General features: G+C 36.8%; 2 protein-coding genes across 2 annotated transcripts; one reads left to right on the plus strand and one right to left on the minus strand.

Annotated features, from left to right (window-relative positions):
* The first annotated feature begins 5,517 nt into the window (after nucleotides 1-5,517).
* LOC113293542 lies at nucleotides 5,518-6,888 on the plus strand. Its single transcript, XM_026542153.1, has 3 exons — nucleotides 5,518-6,000; nucleotides 6,084-6,251; nucleotides 6,413-6,888. Exons 1-3 carry the CDS (start codon nucleotides 5,573-5,575, stop codon nucleotides 6,702-6,704), a joined length of 888 nt encoding a protein of 295 aa, XP_026397938.1. The 5' UTR covers nucleotides 5,518-5,572; the 3' UTR covers nucleotides 6,705-6,888.
* A 2,088-nt stretch (nucleotides 6,889-8,976) lies between these two features.
* Nucleotides 8,977-12,983, minus strand: LOC113295066 (probable serine/threonine-protein kinase kinX). The gene is made up of 8 exons (XM_026543424.1): nucleotides 12,636-12,983; nucleotides 12,253-12,324; nucleotides 10,958-11,425; nucleotides 10,723-10,809; nucleotides 10,409-10,634; nucleotides 10,015-10,325; nucleotides 9,614-9,745; nucleotides 8,977-9,402 (listed from the first exon to the last, which is right to left on the minus strand). The coding sequence occupies exons 1-8, from the start codon at nucleotides 12,981-12,983 to the stop codon at nucleotides 8,977-8,979; spliced, it is 2,070 nt and encodes a 689-aa protein (XP_026399209.1).
* Between the last annotated feature and the right edge of the window lie 7,362 nt (nucleotides 12,984-20,345).

The following is a 20,345-nucleotide window of genomic DNA, read 5'->3' on the forward strand; positions in this document are numbered from 1 at the left end:
CTATCTCAACTTTTAAGGATGAGATTATGTTCATTTATATGTCTAACTTCTTATTACTAGTGTGCAGAATCTTTATGTCTTCTTAGCGCGTTGGATGCTATCATTTCAGAGAACTAGTAAGTTGGAAAAGTAGGTTTTGTGGGTATATCTCTAGTAAACCCTCACGAGACTATAACTCATCCACTAGGGACACCTAGGGGTTCAAAGGCTTGTTATACATGCTAAGTGTGACCGTAGCCTCGACGACAGAGAGTTGTATGTATGCTTTAGAATTGTTTTGTTTGATTTGCTCGAGGACTAGGAAAGTCTAAGTGTAGGGGAATTTGATAGGTGTTGTAAACACCTTAAATATTATCTATTGTTTATGCTTTCTTTGCGAGTTTTCATGTAAATTATGCATCTTATGTTTGCTTTTGAGTTTTATAGGTGTTTTGGGGTCATTGGAGAAAAAGGAAGTGTAACTCGTTTAAATCCTGGATTTCATCTCATCATCTTGGGGAGAGCTTCTTCCACGGTCAGCAATCTTCTACACCAGAACGTTCTCAAAAAAAGGTCCTGACGGAACTTATAATAGGCTTAGCAGCTCGAAAGTCTACAAGACCACTTGCGTATGAGGATCGAAACATCGTGTATATGATTATAAATTTTATATAAAGAGTTTATCCGTAAGAGTAGCGAAAAGACGACGCCAGTGGCGAAAGAATGAGGTTGTTCCGATGCCGCACGAGAAAGTTATGAGCAAAATCATTGATTAAGCTTGTCAGTTTCCCAGAACTGACAGTACATGTAAAGGGGTTTCATTTCAGATGGCCCTTATCCAGTACTACATGGGTGGCTATATCACTCTCATTTCCTACACAAAACCTGAAAATCAGAGCACAGATTATTTCTTCTCTATCATTAGTTTTTACTCCCCACCCTCTGTCTGAAATCGAGAAGCGATGGCGGCTTCATTGTTCAATCAAAGGGAGAAATTCAGAGAGATTAGGGATCCAGAGACTGCTGTAAGAGAGTTTAATGGAGAGAATAATACATAGAAGATGGGTTAATGATTGAAGCAGAAATTCAAACTAGGGTTTGGTGAAGATGAGAAGAAGAGTTCAAATCTGATATTGAATCTATGAGATTTGGATTTGGTCGAGAATGGTGGATGATTTAGGGTTGTGAGATGAATTAGAAACATGGGTATGTCTCAGATTCAAGGTTTCAGTGAGATAGTTGGCTTTCTGCTGAGTTGAACAAGGAGATGGTGGAGAATTTGGGGATTCTGTCAAGAACAAAGACCTGAGATGATGTGATTTTCATTAATGTTGAAGAACTGATGTTGATTGTAGGTACCAAATGGGGTTTGAAGTTGATTTTGTGATGAAGGAGAAGACCCTGGTGGGTTGTTGGTGTTGAGATGGTGGTGGATCTGTGAAAGATGGGTTACAACTGTTGTTGATAATGCTGATGTTGGTATGAGGTTTTCCTGGTGATGTTGTTGTTGCTGTGTGATGATGAAAGAAGGAACCAGGACTCAAGACTGTTGCAGTTACAGCTCAAATGGATAAAATGAGTTGTTCTCAGTAGATGTATGCGTAGGATATTGCAGGTAGAGTTGTTAATGGTTTGTGTTGGTCTCTGTGGATTGTGACAGCCAGGGAAGAAATCAGTGAAGATTTGAGATTTGTTGGCTTTTGTTAAGAAGAATCTGAAGCTGATGGATTACTGCAATGAGCAGTTGATGGTGGTACTGAAATGCAGTTACAGAGAATGGAAGAGTTATGAAATTGCAGATGCAGTTTAATATGAATGATGCTGCAATGGAACTGGAGTTGGTGATGGTAAAGATGCAGATTAATGATGGTATGAAGAGATGGCAGAGGCTCAGATAGAGGATGTGTAGTTCGGGTCGGTGGAATTGGTGGTGATATGCTGAAATGGGTGTTGCTGCCAGTGAAAATAAAATTGAAATGGGTTTGATTCTGTGTGAGCTGAATGATGGAAGTTGCATTCGGAGCTCGAACTGGTGATGATTATGGAATGGCTTGAGCCTGGTGGTTTGCGACATAGAAGAACAAGTACTGAAACATGAGAGAAGATTGCAGTGTTGTGCAACTCAAATAATCTGAACTGTATTGGTTGTATGGATGCAATGGCTAGCATGATGTTGCAGTTAAAACTGAATTGAAATATGCAGTGAGCACCAGCTGGTTATTATGAGCTGAAGGAGGTAGTGCAGCTGAACTGAATGTGGGTGTTGCAGTAGGAAGATGCAGTTGCTGGAGGTTGAGCTGGAATGGGAGCAAGAAGAGTAGGTGTTATTGGGTATTTGGCGTGGAGTTATGTTTGATGCTGAGGTTGTATGTAAAGTTGCAGTCTGGAGCTGAAAATGAACTATGGTGGTGACTTGGTTGATGTTGTTGCTGCTTATGAAGAGATGGATTAGGTGGAGAATAAGCTGACAAGGATCTGGACTGTTAGCTGCAATGGACTGATGATGCAGTTGTGTGTTGGTATTGCTCGCAATTGAGAGACTGAGACAGGGAAGAAGAAATGAAGATTGTTGTGTAGAGTTGAAGCTGCAAATGGTTAAGTCATGCATTTGTTATGAAACTAGTGGTACATCATTGCTGTTAAGGGTCATCCTGGCGCAAAACAACTCAAGCAGTACAAATGGCTTTGGCCAAGACCACTCAGCTCAGTCAGGCTTGTTAGACTCTGACTCGGGTCTGACTAGACCACCTGACTCATATGACCCTGTTTGACTCAGTGACTTTGACTGAATTGACTCGATTGACTGACCGGTGACCGGGTGGACTTTGTCGGTCACCTGAAATACTTTATCCGTCCACTTTACCAGTTTTACGGCGACCACTTTTGGAGAGCATAATTTCTACATGGGTATTTCTCACATATGGCTTGGTGGACATCTTTGTATTGGACTTTAGAGATTGGACTTAATTTTAGAAGTTGGAGAAAAGCTACAAAAGGAATGTTTTCTACAACTTGGGAGATCACGTATTTTCTACTTGGAGTATTGGAGAGCGGCGACTAGGGTTTGTTTTCATTTTGTTTTCATCTTTTTCATTTGATTATTGATTATGATGAACTCCATAGCTATGAGTAGCTAAATATAATTATTGGTTATGGGATAATAAGTTGATTTCATCAAACATGCTATGTGATTCAATGAATTAGTTTTGTCTCAACTTTATTGCTTATGATCATTGCTTATAATGTTTTATGATTTGAATGCTAGTTTGGTTGAGTTCGGAATCAATTAGATTAGTCTTCATCTCTATTGCTAGATTAGGGTTATTATACGAAAAAGTGATAATTCCTGATTGCAAGTAGCATAGTGCCATTATTACTTGTAGTGATACATCTCTTTAATTGCATATGAATCATAACCTTTGTTAAAATGAATTAGTACTTTTACACGTTCATTTTCTTTGATTAGTCTTATTCCATAAAACTTAAAGCTTTTAGGGAGTTAAAATTAATTGTGATTTTACACTTTAGGTTGCTTTCTAGGAAGAATTCACATATGCATCTTTTAATGTGGTTGTGATGAAATCAGGGAATTAGCTGGATAGACTTGCGACCAACATATCCTAGGACTTTTAGTAAATGAGAGATTAAAATTCCAATTCTAGTCATTGATGAAAATACATGTTTGTGAATGATACTATCCCGTGACCAATATCTTCCTCTTACTGATTATTTTTATATTTCATTGCTTTCAATTTATTTTTATTGCATTGATAAACAAAATCCTCCCTTGGTTACTTAAGAATCTGAAAATTGCATAAAAACAATTGCCTCTCTGTGGAAACGAACTCTTTCTTATCACGTACTTCATTTATTTTAGTTAAGTAAGAAAGTGAAATTATTTTTGACGCATACGACTGCGATCAATTCGTCACATATTCTTGTCATGCAGTTGATTTGTTGTTCATGAATCTTCAGTACATATATCGCATACTGATAGGAAGTGCTACTGATCGTGATTGATTTATAGTTTTGTCACCTTTTTTAGTCTTATCCGTCAGTACATATATGAAATACTGCAATTGTTGTTGTGTTTTAATATTGTTACATCTTTGTCACATTTGCAGGTTCAAAACATGTCTAATGTTGACTGTTCCAATCCAAATACTTACTGTTATGCATATATCTACTGTAAGCATCATCATATTTCCCACCTGGTTACTTTTGGTTCTAGTATTCATGATATGAAATTTCTTATTTGTGAGAATTGGAGAACCTTGAACCCTTCTGATATTGTTATCAATTTTGTTGAGAATGGTGTCAAAGTGCCTGTAATTGTTGACTTTCAACTTCATGGTCTCGCTGCCTTGCACTTTTCAAAAAATGCGGCGTTCTTTGAGTTGCATGTGGAGTATCTTTCTACCGATGCAAGTAGTTCCTCTACTTTCAACAACGTCGACAATAATTCAGAACGGATAAGAGCAGCTAGAGATAGTTATGAAACTGACGGCAAAGAAGTTGTTAAACCTCTTCTGTCCGATGAATGGGAGAATGTTTTTGAAGATCCGGACAAGCTTTTTCGAGGTGGTGTTGATGATGTTCGCTTAGCCTGTCAAAAGTATTGTTTGAAGACTGGGTAACGTGTTACAAAAGTGAAGAATAATCGAGAAAGGTTCATAATGAAATGCAGTGAGGTACCCTGCACTTGGATGATCCATGCAGTCGCTATTGATTCTTCTTGCGATGTTTTTAGGATAAAAAAGTATGTTGGCAGGCACACTTGTGGAGGTGGTGTCAAGATAAGAAGTCCAAAAATATCGAAGAAGCTGGTACACAACCTTATTCATGAATGTGTGATGCACAACCCACTTATCAAGCCCCGGGAAATTGCAGATTACATAAAAGTTGGGGCTGGTGTTAATATCAAATATCACCATGCATATCATGGTTTGGAATTATCACACCATGATACTTTTGGCAAAGATGTAAAGTCTTACTCCGATATGGTTTAGTGGGTTAATTCATTGAAAGAAAAAAATCCTGGATCTTATGTGGATTTTCAGTTTAACTACGCAACTCAAACATTTGAAAGGTTATTCATTGCAATATGCGCTTGTATTGAAGGTTATAAACTTTTTCGACCAATGATTTTTGTTGATGCAACTTTTCTGACCGGGAGATAGAGAGGTACCGTTATAGCTGCAACTTGTCTGAATGGGAATCAAGGCAAGTGCTCTTCTTACGTTTTAATTGTTATTGTTTACAAGTTATTCATTGCTTTTAATTGTTAGGCACTTTTTGAGTATACCATTTATGTACTTCAAATTAACTAGTTTGTTACTAGTATACCATTTATGTACTGAAAATTTATTGTCTCTAACACACACAGATTCATATATGTAAGCATAAACTGTTTTTTTGTAAACAGTATGGTTTTTATATACTGGTAATTCTTAGTCTATTTTCCAGTTTCAACTAGTATAACGATATAGTTTGTGACAGTATATTATATATGTAATGTTTGCTTTCTGCAGGTTTTTATCCGCTAGCATATGCATTGGTCCCTGGAGAAGATGTTGACAATTGGGATTGGTTTATGCGCAATCTTAAGAACGTTGTTGATGACCGTCCTATCACATTTATGTTTGATCGTGGTGAAGGATTGTTGAGGTCTATTCCTGCTAACTTTCTTAATTCCCATCATGGTTATTGTTACTACCACTTGCAGCAGAGCTTACCAATCAGGAAATCAGATGAGAAGTATACAGAATTTATGGCTTGTTTCAAAAAAGCAACGTATGCTCTCACACCAGCAAGATATGAAGAAGCACTTATGGAAACAGAGTTAATGGGAAGGGATGGGGTTGCTAACTATTGCCGCAATATTCCTAGGGAACGTTGGTCCAGCGTGTTCTTCACTGGGTGTAGATTTGGTCAGACTACATCAAGTGTTGCTGAGTCCTTCAATAATTGGATTCGGAAAGACAAAAGGTTGCCTGCCTGCGCCCTCGTTGACATGATTAGGTTTGTGTTTTTTTTTTTGGTTTTATTTTCATTTTTTTTTTGTTCAAAATTTATTACAGGTGCTCTTTGTGTTCCATTCATAGGTTACGCATTATGGAGTTGATGAATGAACGTCGCGAACTGAGTGTTTTGATGGACCCTGAGTTTCTCACTCCTACCTACCAGGCGTTACTTAAAGAACATATTCAAATTGGTCGAGTTTGGAATGTTACTCAGTCATCTGATTATGTCTATGAGGTTCATTCACCTAGGTTAGCTTTATCCCCTAAAACAAGTTCTACTGTAGTATATCATACATGTAGCACTGAATCATATATTTGTTTTTCTGTATTTGTATGCAGTACTGCATATATGTACTGCTTTCAAGTTATTTGTGCTGAAAAGCTTTTTTTTCCTTTTTGCGCATCTGCAGGTCTCATACTGTTGATCTACTGAGCAAAACTTGCACCTGTCAAAGATGGCGTGTTTGTGGTTTTCCATGCTATCATGCTACAACAGCTATTTCTGCCAAGGGTGATAGATACGTAAATTATATCCAAGACTACTTCAAAGTTACGAATTTTCAGCAGTTGTATTCAATTGCTATCAGACCAGTCCCTAACTACAACATACCAGAGCAGTATAAACCAGAGGATACTATTTTCCCACCCCATCCACGAGTTCCACCAGGTAGGCCAAAGGGAAATCGTATCAAGAATGCATGAGAGAAGAGTAGGAAATACGTCTGATATTCAAACTGCCACAAGAAAGCTCATCACAACAAGGCAACCTGCACTGTTATTCCTTCTTACCCCTGAGTTTTAAGTTTCAGTTCTCCCTGATACTTCTATTGGTCACAATGCAGATTCTGTTTGCGCATCATTTTAAACACTTTTGTTAGATTTTTTAGAGTACTACAATTATGTATTGTTTTATATCTCTCTCGAACAGGATACTTTGTGCTAATTTAAGACTCATTAATTAGAGAGCATTATTCACTTTCAGTATTATTGGTTTTTCAGGTTGCTTTATAAGTTTTTTTAAGAGTGCAGGAGTTATGTACTTCGAGTTGTTATCTACTTTGTAATGAACAAGTATCTGGATGATTTTCTACTCTATTTTTTTTCCATGTGAATTCACTGCATTAATGTTACAATATGTTACATCTATGCACTCTGCTGGATTTGTAGAGTAGTCATTATCCTTTGAGGCATGAATGTCGTTATTGAGTACCTGATCATTATGGTTGTCCAAGATTTTTGAGTACAACGATTATGTAAATCTGTATTTTTCCAGGTGACAGGAAATGTTACATAAGACACACCAAACACATAGACCAACTATGAGATTCATATTCTTCCCCATCATGATTAACAAAAATTAAAGATTCATATTCTTCAATTGAATTACATAAGACACTTTTGTTATTTTCATTCATATTCTTCCCCACCATGATTAACCAAAATTAGAGATTCATATTCTTAAATTGAATCTCATAGCTGGTCTATGTTACATAAGACACACCAAACACATAGATGCACTCTTCATAGTTTGGACTTTTACCATCCAACATGTCAATATTTTTATAAAGCGAAACAACTGTATATAGATTAAAGACAAACACCATAGTTTCGAGAACAGTTATTATCAAAATAAGTAAGAACAATTAGTAACTTCGAATATATCAATAACAACTAGTAAACTTTGAATATATTCTCTAGGATAACTTCTAGTATGCAGTTCTAATTCAGTGATTCATATATGTACTGTCAGATACTAGCTTAAAAACCTTTTGGAGCATTAATATTCCAACTTTGCTCAGGAGGAGATGTTGCATGCTAAAGAGATCCTCTTCTATTGCATTTTCATTTTGAGTTGTTCAGGTCCCCGGAGCTCACTCGCACTCCATTGTTGACTTCCTCCTTTGCAAGTTTCTTCATGAAGTGCATGACATGTAGTGCACAATATGGATAGTCTCCCAGTTGAGGTGTTGGGTAACTGATCAACTTTAATTTATGTACTTGTGGAAGGCCGCGACGCATCAGGTTTTCATTAATTGATAACAAGCATTATTCTTCCACAAGTCTAGCATCTTCGAGACACTGGTCTGTGGATGTGACTTCCCAAGTGTTGTAGTGGTAGAATTCACCTTTCTCGCATTCATACACAAGAAGCGTCCAATGCACGTTTTGATGTGACATTGGAATAATAATCTTCCCGGTTCCTTCCTCCAATTGATTGATGGGTACAAAGACAGCACTGTGTGCTGCTATTTGATGCGATGGGCTACTTACATAAAACTTAAAAAGAAAAAATATATATATCAATATAGTAAATATGTACTGAAAATCATAGTGTAAAACACATATATGAAAGCATAATATTTGTTACAACATTAAAAAATGTTTTATTTCATTTAGTTTGGGAGAATATGCAATTCAAATTCTCAATATCTAAAACAAAATGAGCATGAAGTCGGATTTTATGTAAAACAATATGAGAGATATGCTCTGCTCTTTCCAAAAACAAGATGCATGTTGTTTATCAAGATAAATAGGAAAACATACCCATCCAGATGCATCAATGTGCAATACTGGTATGTACTTTCTCTGTCCATCCACCATTTGCTCATTATGATATGTTTTTTTCAGTTGGTATTGCCAGTAATTTATCGGATCTGCCTATAAAGCTTTGTTATGTACCAGATCTTCAAATGTCTCTGCAGATAATATGTGATGACCAACCATAGTAGGAACTTTCCAAGCACTGGAGCTGCAAATTCAAATAATCAAAATCATTTATAAGTTTGATCCTAAACGAAGTACATAATGTTTGTTAAAATGCAAGGGACCTATCCAGTAGAGACTCACATTGAGGTTGCTTTGTCAAAAAAAAAGGAGAGAGAAGCTCTATTTCTTGTGAACTCAAATTCTTATAGAACGGAGATTTCTTTAGCTTCAACAACTTGCGTGCCGTCTTCATTTTTTTAGGTTGTTCCTAAAGATTTGTACCACCTTTAGCTTTTCTATTTTTCACATTCTCGTCATCCTTTTTCTGAACTTTCACTGTTGGGAAATCTTGTTCAACTGGGGTTTCAGTTTTGGATTTTGTTTTTCGCCTTTTAATTCCAGACAATCCTTTGCCACTCCCGAAATCAGGATCAACTCTTTTTTGTGGGTTGCTCCGAGTTATTGGCTTCTGAGGGGTAAATGTGATTTTTGGAGTATCTTTCTTCTCCTTGGATGAGATAGTCTCCTTTTTCATCTCTCTTGAAGCAACTTCCTTGTCCTTGACTGATATACTCGCCTTTTTCTTCTCTATTGGTTCGACTTCCTTACCCTTTGTAGACATATTATCTTCGAGTCTCTCGGCAAGTGGTACGACGTCTTCCGCTGATGTCTGACTTACCCCAGGTTCCTTACCCTTCAATATAGCATAAGCATAAAAATACAAATGAGAGACTAAAAAAACAAAAGAAAATTAACAGAATAAAACATATGTACTGTTGGATTCTTTTCAGTACATAACATATGTACTCTTAGTTTCAATGAGTAAGAACGTACGTACTGTTGGATTTTTCCATGTTACAGAACATATTGCATGTTACTTTCCACTTTTTGCTAATTATAATTACCTTTTGTAGCTCAGCAAGAATTTCGAGAGTCTCAGCATATGCATTAGCTTTTTCGGCGCTTTTAATCTTCTTTAATAGAGCTTCCTCTCCCTTTTCAACATCTAAAACTAGAGACTTCTGTGGAATCGGCAGCTGCAAATTTTTTGGTAACATGTTAAAGCGTCATTAGTAATCGATTAAAGATGTAGATTTATCACTCTCTGATTGTTTGTAGCTTTCTCCTTCAGCGGGGTGTTGCTTTCTGTCATTTCCTTTCTACTTCATTGAATGGAATGGGATCCCAAGGATTCCTTGTTTCCTGCATTTTATTGAAACAAATCAGATCTTTTTTTATTCAGAAGCATGCTAAAAATATTTGGGGCATTGTAGCATATATGTACTAGGTGTTAACATGTTCATACCCTTCGTTGAGGTTGCTGAAGTTCATATTTCTCAGTTGCAGGATTCATATGAGCTTGTTTGGGTGCAGCTAGATCAATTGCTGAAGCTACATTAAGTGTAGGTGAAGTATTGATTTGAGCTTTCTCAGCCAAGGGATTAATTTGAGCTTGATTTGATGTTTCTATACCAATTGGAGCTTCATTAGGCGCAGACGTAGCTGCAAGATGGATTTGAGGTGGATCAGGTGCACCTAGATCAATTACAGGTTGTTGCACCTCTTCTCCATTTTCAACATTTAGTCCTAAACCCAATTCAAAAGTTGGTCTTGAAACTTGTGAGGGAGAATTCAGATCTTTAGCAAAACATTCATCAAAGATTTGTATTGGGTACAATTTTCCATGCTTTCTAAACTACCAGTCGACGGGTACTCCAGATCAAGACTTCCTAAAGACGAAATAGGATCCCCCATAATTTCAGCTTGTGGATATTTTGAGTACTCATTGGTATAAATACCCTTGTCATGGATGTCCAGGTCAATGAGTTTCTCCATCGGCACACTATGCAGTTCTTTCAGACTCGGTAGCTCACAAACCAAGGGCGTAAACTGCATATGCGACAACATTTCTTCAAGTGAAGCATCCTACATAAATGAAGCGCCACACCATATTATTGTATAGTATGACAAAGGATAAAACAAACCAAACTAGTGTAACGTTCAACTTTCTCACACGTCTCTCTCTAAGAGAACCAACTTCTATTTCAATATTACCGAGAACCTGTGTTGCTGCTGTTTGTTGGAGTTCATCTTTTTCAGTCTGTTTCAACATAAGGTGATTTTTTTTTGTTCAGTATTGCAGATATGTACTTGCATGGTTTTCAATATAGTAGATATATACTGACAAGTTGCAGTAATAGTTTTTGTTTTTTACAAACAAAACTAATACCATAAGGATTATAACTTACATGTGATAGTTCTGGCATGCTCTTTTCCTCTTGCAGCTCTTTCACCTTACGCTCCAAATAAGATCGATCCCATATTTTAAACTGTGAAACCTCAAGAGCGTATTGTGTGGGATTTTCTTCAGAGCTCCCAATAACAGGCATAGTTGGAGTAGCATTTCCATGTTCATTCGTTATTTCTTGTGTATCAACTGGAATTTCCTTTTCACTCTCTAAGGGAGTAGTTGCCGATGGAATGGTGTCGTCTGAATTACCACTCAAATGAACATCTTCTTCTAAGATACTACTATATTTTTGATCTTCCGAGTTTGATTGTGGAGGTGGGTAAGCTTTGTGATATATATCATTCAAAAGTTCTTCAAGCTTACTCACATTAGTAGGGAGGCTGTCATGTTTCCTGCTCTGTAACTCTCCCCATTTTGATGCAATTGTAAGCCTTAAATCCTCATGCTCCACTTCCAAATCCTCAAACTTGTTTTACCAATCTTATTTCAATGGCACGTCTTCAACTGGAAGCCTTTGAGCAATTTCTTAATTTAACATTTCTTTTTCATCCAGAGTATACTCATCCTTAAATTCTTCAGAGAACTGGAAAAGAAAATGAAAGTTACATCAATGTGTTCTGTTTTTCACCAGTTTTTGTATCAGTGTAACATATATGCACTCAAATTAATACTCCCTCCATCCTAGTTTAGATGCCTAAATACGATTTTGCACAAAGATTAAGAAAAACAAAGAGAATAGTTTTTTCCCACAAATACCCTATGTTAGTATTTAAGGTAGATGTCTAGATTTTTGTTGTTTACTTGGAAAAATTCAAATTAAAGGAAGTTTATAGAGAAAAGTATTGAATAGTGTGTCTAGAAAATTGAAATACACAATTATCTATGTTATGGGCTGATTCCAAGTTAGGGGAAAATCAGGATAAAAGGTGGAAAAATATGAAGTATAGAAAGTATTTTAGGACCAAAAAAATCCCCTATTTTGGCATTTAAACTAGGACGGAGGGAGTAGTACATAACACGCACACACAATCATTTGATCAAACATAAAACTACTTTTCTGATAATGTCTAAAACAAATCATTTCATGTATGAAAATATAAAAAAGTATATTTAATCAATTTTTGAGATATGTACTGGTGCATCATTGTCTGCTAAACCAAAACAACAAGAAGCGTAATGATATAAAGCTTATCCTAGTAATATGTATTGTTTTTCTTGGGGGATTACTGTGTATTCCGAAGTCTCCATCTACTTTAGAAACTCAACAGATATTTCTTTGATGTTCCACCTTGCCTCTCTCGGCAGGTATCGATCATCTGGTAACTTCAGTGGTTTCACCAACTGAGTATGCTCCGCATACAACAACTGTAACAAAATAACATCAATAGAATCAAATACAAAATCTTAAATTGACAGTATAGGAAATATGTACTTGAAAAAAAAGCTTGTACTACACAATCATACCAGCAAATAGACGACACAACCAGTGATGTCCTCGGGAGTGTTGTAGTTCTGATTGATTTTTTTTCTCTAAGAAACTATGTATCAGGTCCGACCAAGATACATTCTTTGACTTCTCGAGATCATCAACTAAACCGAAATACTGTTTTTAAGTTTATGAGATCTTTTATTGTAAAAAACAAAGTAATACACATAAACAGGCATAGTAGCTTAACCATATCTTCCAGATTTTGTTCAGTTTCTACTCTTGGTATCATGTGCTCAATAACTTCATCATCTTCACTATCCTGTACTTTTTCATTTTCGGCATCATCCTCATTGTCTTCATCACTATCTTCGCCACCTTCAGATTCAGAATTGCGATCTTTTCCATTCTTCTTCTTGATTCCAGTACGCTTGAGCAAGTTCAGGATCGCATTTTTTAGCATTGGTCTTGTAACCATGTTGCTCCTGCCAAAGTATCTAATGTAGAATGGTTTCTGTCTCCATCCACCGCTTCCCATCAAAATGGTGTCATCAGTTCTTCTTCCTATCATTCTTGGCATTCCAAACATTACACCCATTTTTTCTGGTGTCGATGTGAGAACGTGTGTTTCACCTCTTCTAACAAACTCAAATGTGAGCTCATTCTTGACTCGTACCCTTTTGTAACACTTCAAGTACTTTTAACAGCACCTTCTAACTTTTCCCAATGACTTTCTGTGTACTTAGTGTACCAGAACATTAAGAATATCTTCCCATAAGAAGATTCACCTATCTTTTGTAACTGGGCTTCACTCAAAGTATATGTACTTTCCTTCATTTTGGCAACCAGGCTATGTAATGTTGTGAAACCAGACCTATACAACTTTCTAACAAATTTTGGCACAACCTTACCTGCAAAATTTAATTAGTTTTATTTCAGTATAGCATTTATGGACTGCACATTCATCATGTCTGAAACACAAACAATCAGTACTTGCCTTATGTACTGGATATCCAAGATCATTATCTCATAAAGGAAAAAAAAAAGGTGAATCATATATGATTATTTTGTGTCACAAACAATCATGTATGGATGCATAATAAAGAATTTAATGAATTTTGAGTACATAAACACTATTATGTCTCAGTATCGCAAATATAGGCTTGCCACACACTGTTATTCAACAGTTTTTGAATTATGTACTGACAATCTATGTGCCAGAAACACAAACAATGATAAATAGACACATAAACAATGTTACCCATTAGTATTGGACTTATGTACTGCCGTAAAACACCCTGATTCATAAAAAACCTCAGTATTTGATATATGTACTGGTGGTTCTATTGATCGCAGTCGTATGTGTCAAAAATAATTTCACTTTCTCAATCTACTAAATATGAATATAGTATGTGGTAAGAAAGAGTTCGTTCCCACAGAGAGGCTTTTGTTGTTATAAAATTTCAGTTTCTTAGTAACCAAGGGGAGATTTTGTTTTAGCAAAGCAATAAAAGTAATTGAAATTAATAAAATAATTTGAATAATCAATAAGGAGAAGATATTGGTCACGGGATAGTATCATTCACAAACATGTATTTTCATCAATGACTAGAATTGATATTTTAATCTCTTATTTATTAAAAGTCCTAGGATATCTTGATCGCAAGAGTATCCCGTTTATTTCCCGATTTTATCACAAACAACATTAAAAGATGCTATTGTGAAATCTACCTAGAAAGCAACCTAAAGTGTAAAAGCACAATTAAGTTTAACTCCCTAAGAGTAATAATTTCTATGAAATAAGACTAATCAATGCAAACAAACGTGTAAAAGCACTAATTCGTTTTAACAAAGGTTATGATTCATATGTGACTAGTAGGATATATCACTACAAGCACTACCCACAATTATGCTACTTAGAATCAGGAATTTATCACTTTTTCGTATAATAAAACCTAATCTAGAAATAGATATGAAGACCAATCTAATTGATTCCGGACTCAATCAAACTAGCAATCAAATCATGCAATAATATTAACCATGAATCATAAACAATAAAGTTGAGACAAAACTAATTCATTGAATCAAATATCATTTGTGAAATCCACTTTATCCCGTAACCAATAATAGTATTTAGTTACTCATAACTTTTGAGTTTATCATAATCATAATCAAAAATGAAATGAAGAAGATGAAAAATAAACGAAAGCAAACCCTAGTCGCCGCTCTCCAAAGTTCCAAGTAGAAAAATATGTGATACAAGAAAGTAGAAAACTTTTCTTTTTGTAGCTCTTCTTAGGTCAAGTCTTCAAAAGCCCATCACTAAGAAGTCCACCAAGCCCATGTGTGTGAAGAACCCATGTAGAAAATATGTCCAAAAATTATCGCCGAAAATTGGTCGGAAGTTGGCCGGAAACTCGCCGGAAAAGTGGCCGTCAAACATCTCAGGTGACCGGAAAAGTCCGCCCGGTCACCGGTCAAACATAACAGTCAACGGTTAAAGTTAACGGCTGACTAACGGTCAAACTCAGTGAACTGAGTCAATGTCTGAGTGGTCTGAGTCAGAGTCTAACTCAGCAGCTGACTAGACCTGGCCAAACTGTTGCACAGCCTGAGCCATCTTGCACAGACCAAAATTGTGTTGCACAATGATTTTGCTTCACCAAGTCACAGCCATTGTGGCACTGCATCATCACTCCCTTGATTTCTTCATTTCAAGCACAATTCATCACTGCAAAATCCTAGATCCTCATCTGGATTATCAAGACATAAACCACACGAACAACTCTTGGTTCTCAATCGCTAACTTCCTTCTTTCTCTCAGATTCACGCCCAACTCTTGGTTCTCAATCGCTAACTTCCTTCTTTCTCTCAGATTCACGCCCAACTCCATTCATCTCAGAATTCCAAATTCAGCAAACAAAATCATTTAGGAGAAACCATCAACTTCTGAATTCCAAATTTAGCAAAAAAAACCCTAACTTGTAAACCCAGAACATCACATACCCATACCAATTCCACCATCAATTTCCTCTTCAGTTCATCAGAAATTCACCAAACCCTTGGATTCTGTCTTTGAACTGATTCGAAACCACAATTCTATTTTAACAACAAAACCATCTCAATTTCTCTTCATCAACAACCTCATCAAACCCTAACTTGATTTTAAATCTCAAATCCAATATCAGTTGAGCTACAGCTCAAAACCCCCTTCATTTCAACTCATTCAAACCCTAAATCGACTTCAGATCTCAGTTGATTTCAACAGCAGCAAGTTGTCTTCTTCTCTTCGTCATTTTGCTTGAATCAGTCTCTTGGTTCCACCATTAACAACACCTGTTCTTACTTTCTCAAATTCTGTAACAAGCTCAAGTAAAACCCTTCTCTCTGATTTTCCTTCTCAATCTCTCTCAGATTCATCTCTGGTGAAACCAATGATAGGATAGACTCTGAATTTCAGGTCTTGTGTAGGAATGATTATGAATATATGCACCCTATCTCTGAATAAGACACCCAAGATGACTCTAGGCACCCATATCTTGGATAGAGGCCACTAGACTGGGGTGCCCCATTATTACTGACTAGTATTAGTGATGTAGATCATCCCTGGTCCTTGACTGGCTCCGAATATCACTCGCTTGCATATGAGAATGGCGCTTTTGAATTTTTCTCTCTAAATGAGTGATTTCTCCTTCTTTTGCTCCCAAGGACTCCATTGCACCTAATAACTCAAAACTAAACATAAGAGATGCAATTCACAAAGATAATAGCAAAGAAAGCATTAATACTATATATAAAATTAGGTGTTTTAGACACTTTTTGTGCCAATGTATCAAACACTTTTTGTGCCAATGTATCCATAACATCAATGGAAAAACAAGAGTGGACATCACTAGGATATCTCATCGTCTCGAAAATGTTGAAACGTATTGTTTCTCCATCAAACTCCATAGTTAGCGTTCCCTTGTCCACATCAATAATGGTTTTCGCCGTTTTCATGAAGGGACGCCCAAGTAATAATGGAAGAGACGAGTCTGGTGATCCTTCATTCATCTCTAACACACAAAAGTTAGCTGGAAATACAAGTTGATTAACCTGCACAAGAACATCCTCAACAATACCCATTGGGTAAACATTAGAGCGATCGGCTAATTGCAATACAATTCCAGCCTTTTTTAGAGGACCTAACTCAAGTGAATTGTACATAGATGCAGGCATAACATTAACGGATGCACCTAAATCCAACATAGCTTTGTTAAATGTGGTGTTACCAATTGTGACTGGAATGTCAAAGCTACCGGGATCCTTACATTTCAGTGGGAGTTTGTGTTGTAAGATTGCCGAAGCATTCTCCCCCACACTTAGCACTTCATTATCTTTGAGCCTTCGCTTATTGGTACACAAGTCCTTCAACACCTTTGCATATTTGGGAACTTTCTTGATAGCATCAATGAGTGGTATATTCACATGAATCTTCTTTAGAACGTCTAAAATCTCCTTTTCTAGTTCCTCCTTCTTGGAACTTGCAAATATGCGAGGGAAAGGTAAAGGAGGAACATAAGTAGAAACCGGAGTTTTAGAGTTAGGAATAGGTACCTCAGGTGTTTGGGGAATTTCATCCTTTTTTTCCTCCAAAACCGGCTCCTTTGGTGTTTCCACCTTCCCCGAATCAGTAACCTCGGGTTGCACAAGTTGTGTACCACTTCTCAGCGTAATAGCATTGACACCCTCTTTTGGGTTGATAGGTTGAGAAGGGAGTTTCCCACTATTTTGTGCCTTCAACTTGTTTATATCAATCGTCATGGAGCCCATTTGTGTCTACAACTCCTTGATAGCACTTTTAGTTTCTTATTGACTTTCCTTAAACATGGTAGAAATGCCTTGCATAAAAGTTTGAAGCTTTGCATCGATATCGGAACCTTGATTTTGTATCGATTGTTGTGGTTGCTGAAATTGTTGTTGTGGTGGTTGAAATCCACCCGAACGGTTGAATGTAGGTTGTTGAATTGCGCCTTGCTTGTTTGCATAGCTAAAGTTGGGGTGATCTCTCCATCCCGGATTGTAAGTGTTGGAGTAGGGATCATACCGTCTTTTTTGATTTGGAAAGATCGCACTAGCTTTCTCCAACTCTTCACCATATGAAGGTAAAATAACCGCAGCCATCTTTTGCATCATTTGCTCCATGTTATCCATCCTTTAATCACCGTGTGATGATGACTCCGTAACTTCATGCACTCGCCTAACCATTGGTTCACCTCTTGTGTAGAATTGTTGCGAGTTTTCATCCATGCTTTCAATCAACTCGGTAGCTTGGGTCACCGTCTTGTTCACTAGAGCACCACCACCCGCTGCATCAAGAAGATATCTATCACTTGTTTGGAGGCCTTCATAAAAGTATTGGATTATCATAGCGTCACTGAATTGGTGGTGTGGACAGCTTGCCACCAATCTCTTGTATCGCTCCCAACATTCATACAAAGATTCTCCTAAGTGTTGTTTTATACCACAAATGTCTTTGCGAATTTGAGTATCCTTTGACGCAGGAAAATACCTCTCTAGAAAGAGTTTCTTCAACCCGTTCCATGTAGTGACACTTCCGGATGGTAAATAATACAACCATTCCTTAGCATTGTCCGCCAAAGAGAATGGAAAATCTTTCAACATTGCACCATCGGCATTAGTCTTCGGTGGAAGCATAGCCATGATAACGTTGTGGAAATCCATGATATGCTTGTTTGGATCTTCATTCACCATGCCATGAAACTTCGGTAACTCTCTAATCAACCCCGGCTTGATCTCGAAGGTTGATTTTGCTCAATACACCACCGTTGTGCATCAAGCCTATGAGAAGTCAAGTCCTTGAGTGTACGATTTGCATCACCCATTGCTTCTTCTTCTTCTTCAACTAGTGATTCTTCTACAAATGGAACCTCTTGTTCTTCTTCTAGTTGTAATTCTTCTTCCACTTCTAACTCTTGTTCTTCCGTCGTGTCTTGACTTGGTTGGAGTATTCTGCCTCTTCGAGTAGCTATCCCGCACCTTGGATAGTTCCAATCTTTAGAAGCCAGGGATTAGGAACCTGAAAACAATTCTCGCAAACAAGTGAGAAACAAGACAAGAAAACAAAAAACAAATATGAAAGCAGAAATGATGATAAGAAACTAAAAACTTAATAATAAGCCATATGCCTCCCTGGCAGCGGCGTCAAAATTTGATCGCAGTCGTATGCGTCAAAAATAATTTCACTTTCTCAATCTACTAAATATAAATATAGTATGTGGTAAGAAAGAGTTCGTTCCCACAGAGAGGTTTTTGTTGTTATAAAATTTCAGTTTCTTAGTAACCAAGGGGGGATTTTGTTTTAGCAAAGCAATAAAATAATTTGAATAATCAATAAGGAGAAGATATTGGTCACGGGATAGTATCATTCACAAACATGTATTTTCATCAATGACTAGAATTGATATTTTAATCTCTTATTTATTAAAAGTCCTAGGATATCTTGACCGCAAGAGTATCCCGTTTATTTCCCGATTTTATCACAAACAACATTAAAAAATGCTATTGTGAAATCTACCTAGAAAGCAACCTAAAGTGTAAAAGCACAATTAAGTTTAACTCCATAAGAGTAATAAGTTCTATGAAATAAGACTAATCAAGCAAAAAAACGTGTAAAATCACTAATTCGTTTTAACAAAGGTTATAATTCATATGTGACTAGTAGGATATATCACTACAAGCACTACCCACAATTATGCTATTTAGAATTAGGAATTTATCACTTTTTCGTATAATAAAACCTAATTTAGAAATAGATATGAAGACCAATCTAATTGATTTCGGACTCAGTCAAACTAGCACTCAAATCATGCAACAATATTAACCATGAATCATAAACAATAAAGTTGAGACAAAACTAATTCATTGAATCAAATATCATTTGTGAAATCCACTTTATCCCATAACCAATAATAGTATTTAGTTACTCATAAATTTTGAGTTTATCATAATCATAATCAAAAATGAAATGAAGAAGATGAAAAATAAACGAAAGCAAACCCTAGTCGCCGCTCTCCAAAGTTCCAAGTAGAAAAATACGTGATACAAGAAAGTAGAAAACTTTTCTTTTTGTAGCTCTTCTTAGGTCAAGTCTTCAAAATCCCATCACTAAGAAGCCCACCAAGCCCATGTGTGTGAAGAACCCATGTAGAAAATATGTCCAAAAATTATCGCCGAAAATTGGTCGGAAGTCGGCCGGAAACTCGCCGAAAAACATCTCAGGTGACCGGCAAAGTCCGCCCGGTCACCGGTCAAACATAACAGTCGACGGTTAAAGTTAACGGCTGACTAACGGTCAAACTCAGTGAACTGAGTCAATGTCTGAGTGGTCTGAGTCAGAGTCTAACTCAGCAGCTGACTAGACCTGGCCAAACTGTTGCACAGACCAAAATTGTGTTGCACAATGATTTTGCTTCACCAAGTCACATCCATTGTGGCACTGCATCATCACTCCCTTGATTTCTTCATTTCAAGCACAATTCATCACTGCAAAATCCTAGATCCTCATCTGGATTATCAAGACATAAACCACACGAACAACTCTTGCTTCTCAATCGCTAACTTCCTTCTTTCTCTCAGATTCACGCCCAACTCCATTCATCTCAGAATTCCAAATTCAGCAAACAAAATCATTTAGGAGAAACCATCAACTTCTGAATTCCAAATTTACCAAACAAAACCTTAACTTGTAAACCTAGAACATCACATACCCATACCAATTCCACCATCAATTTCCTCTTCAGTTCATCAGAAATTCACCAAACCCTTCGATTCTGTCTTTGAACTGATTCGAAGCCATAATTCTATTTTAGCAACCAAACCATCTCAATTTCTCTTCATCGGCAACCTCATAAAACCCTAAATCGATTTTAAATCTCAAATCCAATATCAGTTGAGCTAC

This window comes from Papaver somniferum, chromosome 7 (assembly GCF_003573695.1).
Source record: "Papaver somniferum cultivar HN1 chromosome 7, ASM357369v1, whole genome shotgun sequence".
In the NCBI taxonomy this organism is placed as follows: Eukaryota; Viridiplantae; Streptophyta; class Magnoliopsida; order Ranunculales; family Papaveraceae; genus Papaver; species Papaver somniferum.

Coding starts and splice junctions, on each gene's coding strand:
- LOC113293542 (XM_026542153.1), top strand. CDS start 5,573: ATGCGCAATCTTAAGAACGTTGTTGATGACCGTCCTATCACATTTATG. Junction 6,001..6,083: donor GCCCTCGTTGACATGATTAG/GTTTGTGTTTTT, acceptor TTCCATTCATAG/GTTACGCATTATGGAGTTGA. Junction 6,252..6,412: donor TATGAGGTTCATTCACCTAG/GTTAGCTTTATC, acceptor GCGCATCTGCAG/GTCTCATACTGTTGATCTAC.
- LOC113295066 (XM_026543424.1), bottom strand. CDS start 12,983: ATGGGTGTAATGTTTGGAATGCCAAGAATGATAGGAAGAAGAACTGAT. Junction 10,635..10,722: donor GTTCTCTTAGAGAGAGACGT/GTGAGAAAGTTG, acceptor TCATTTATGTAG/GATGCTTCACTTGAAGAAAT. Junction 9,746..10,014: donor TTCAGCAACCTCAACGAAGG/GTATGAACATGT, acceptor AAAAATTTGCAG/CTGCCGATTCCACAGAAGTC.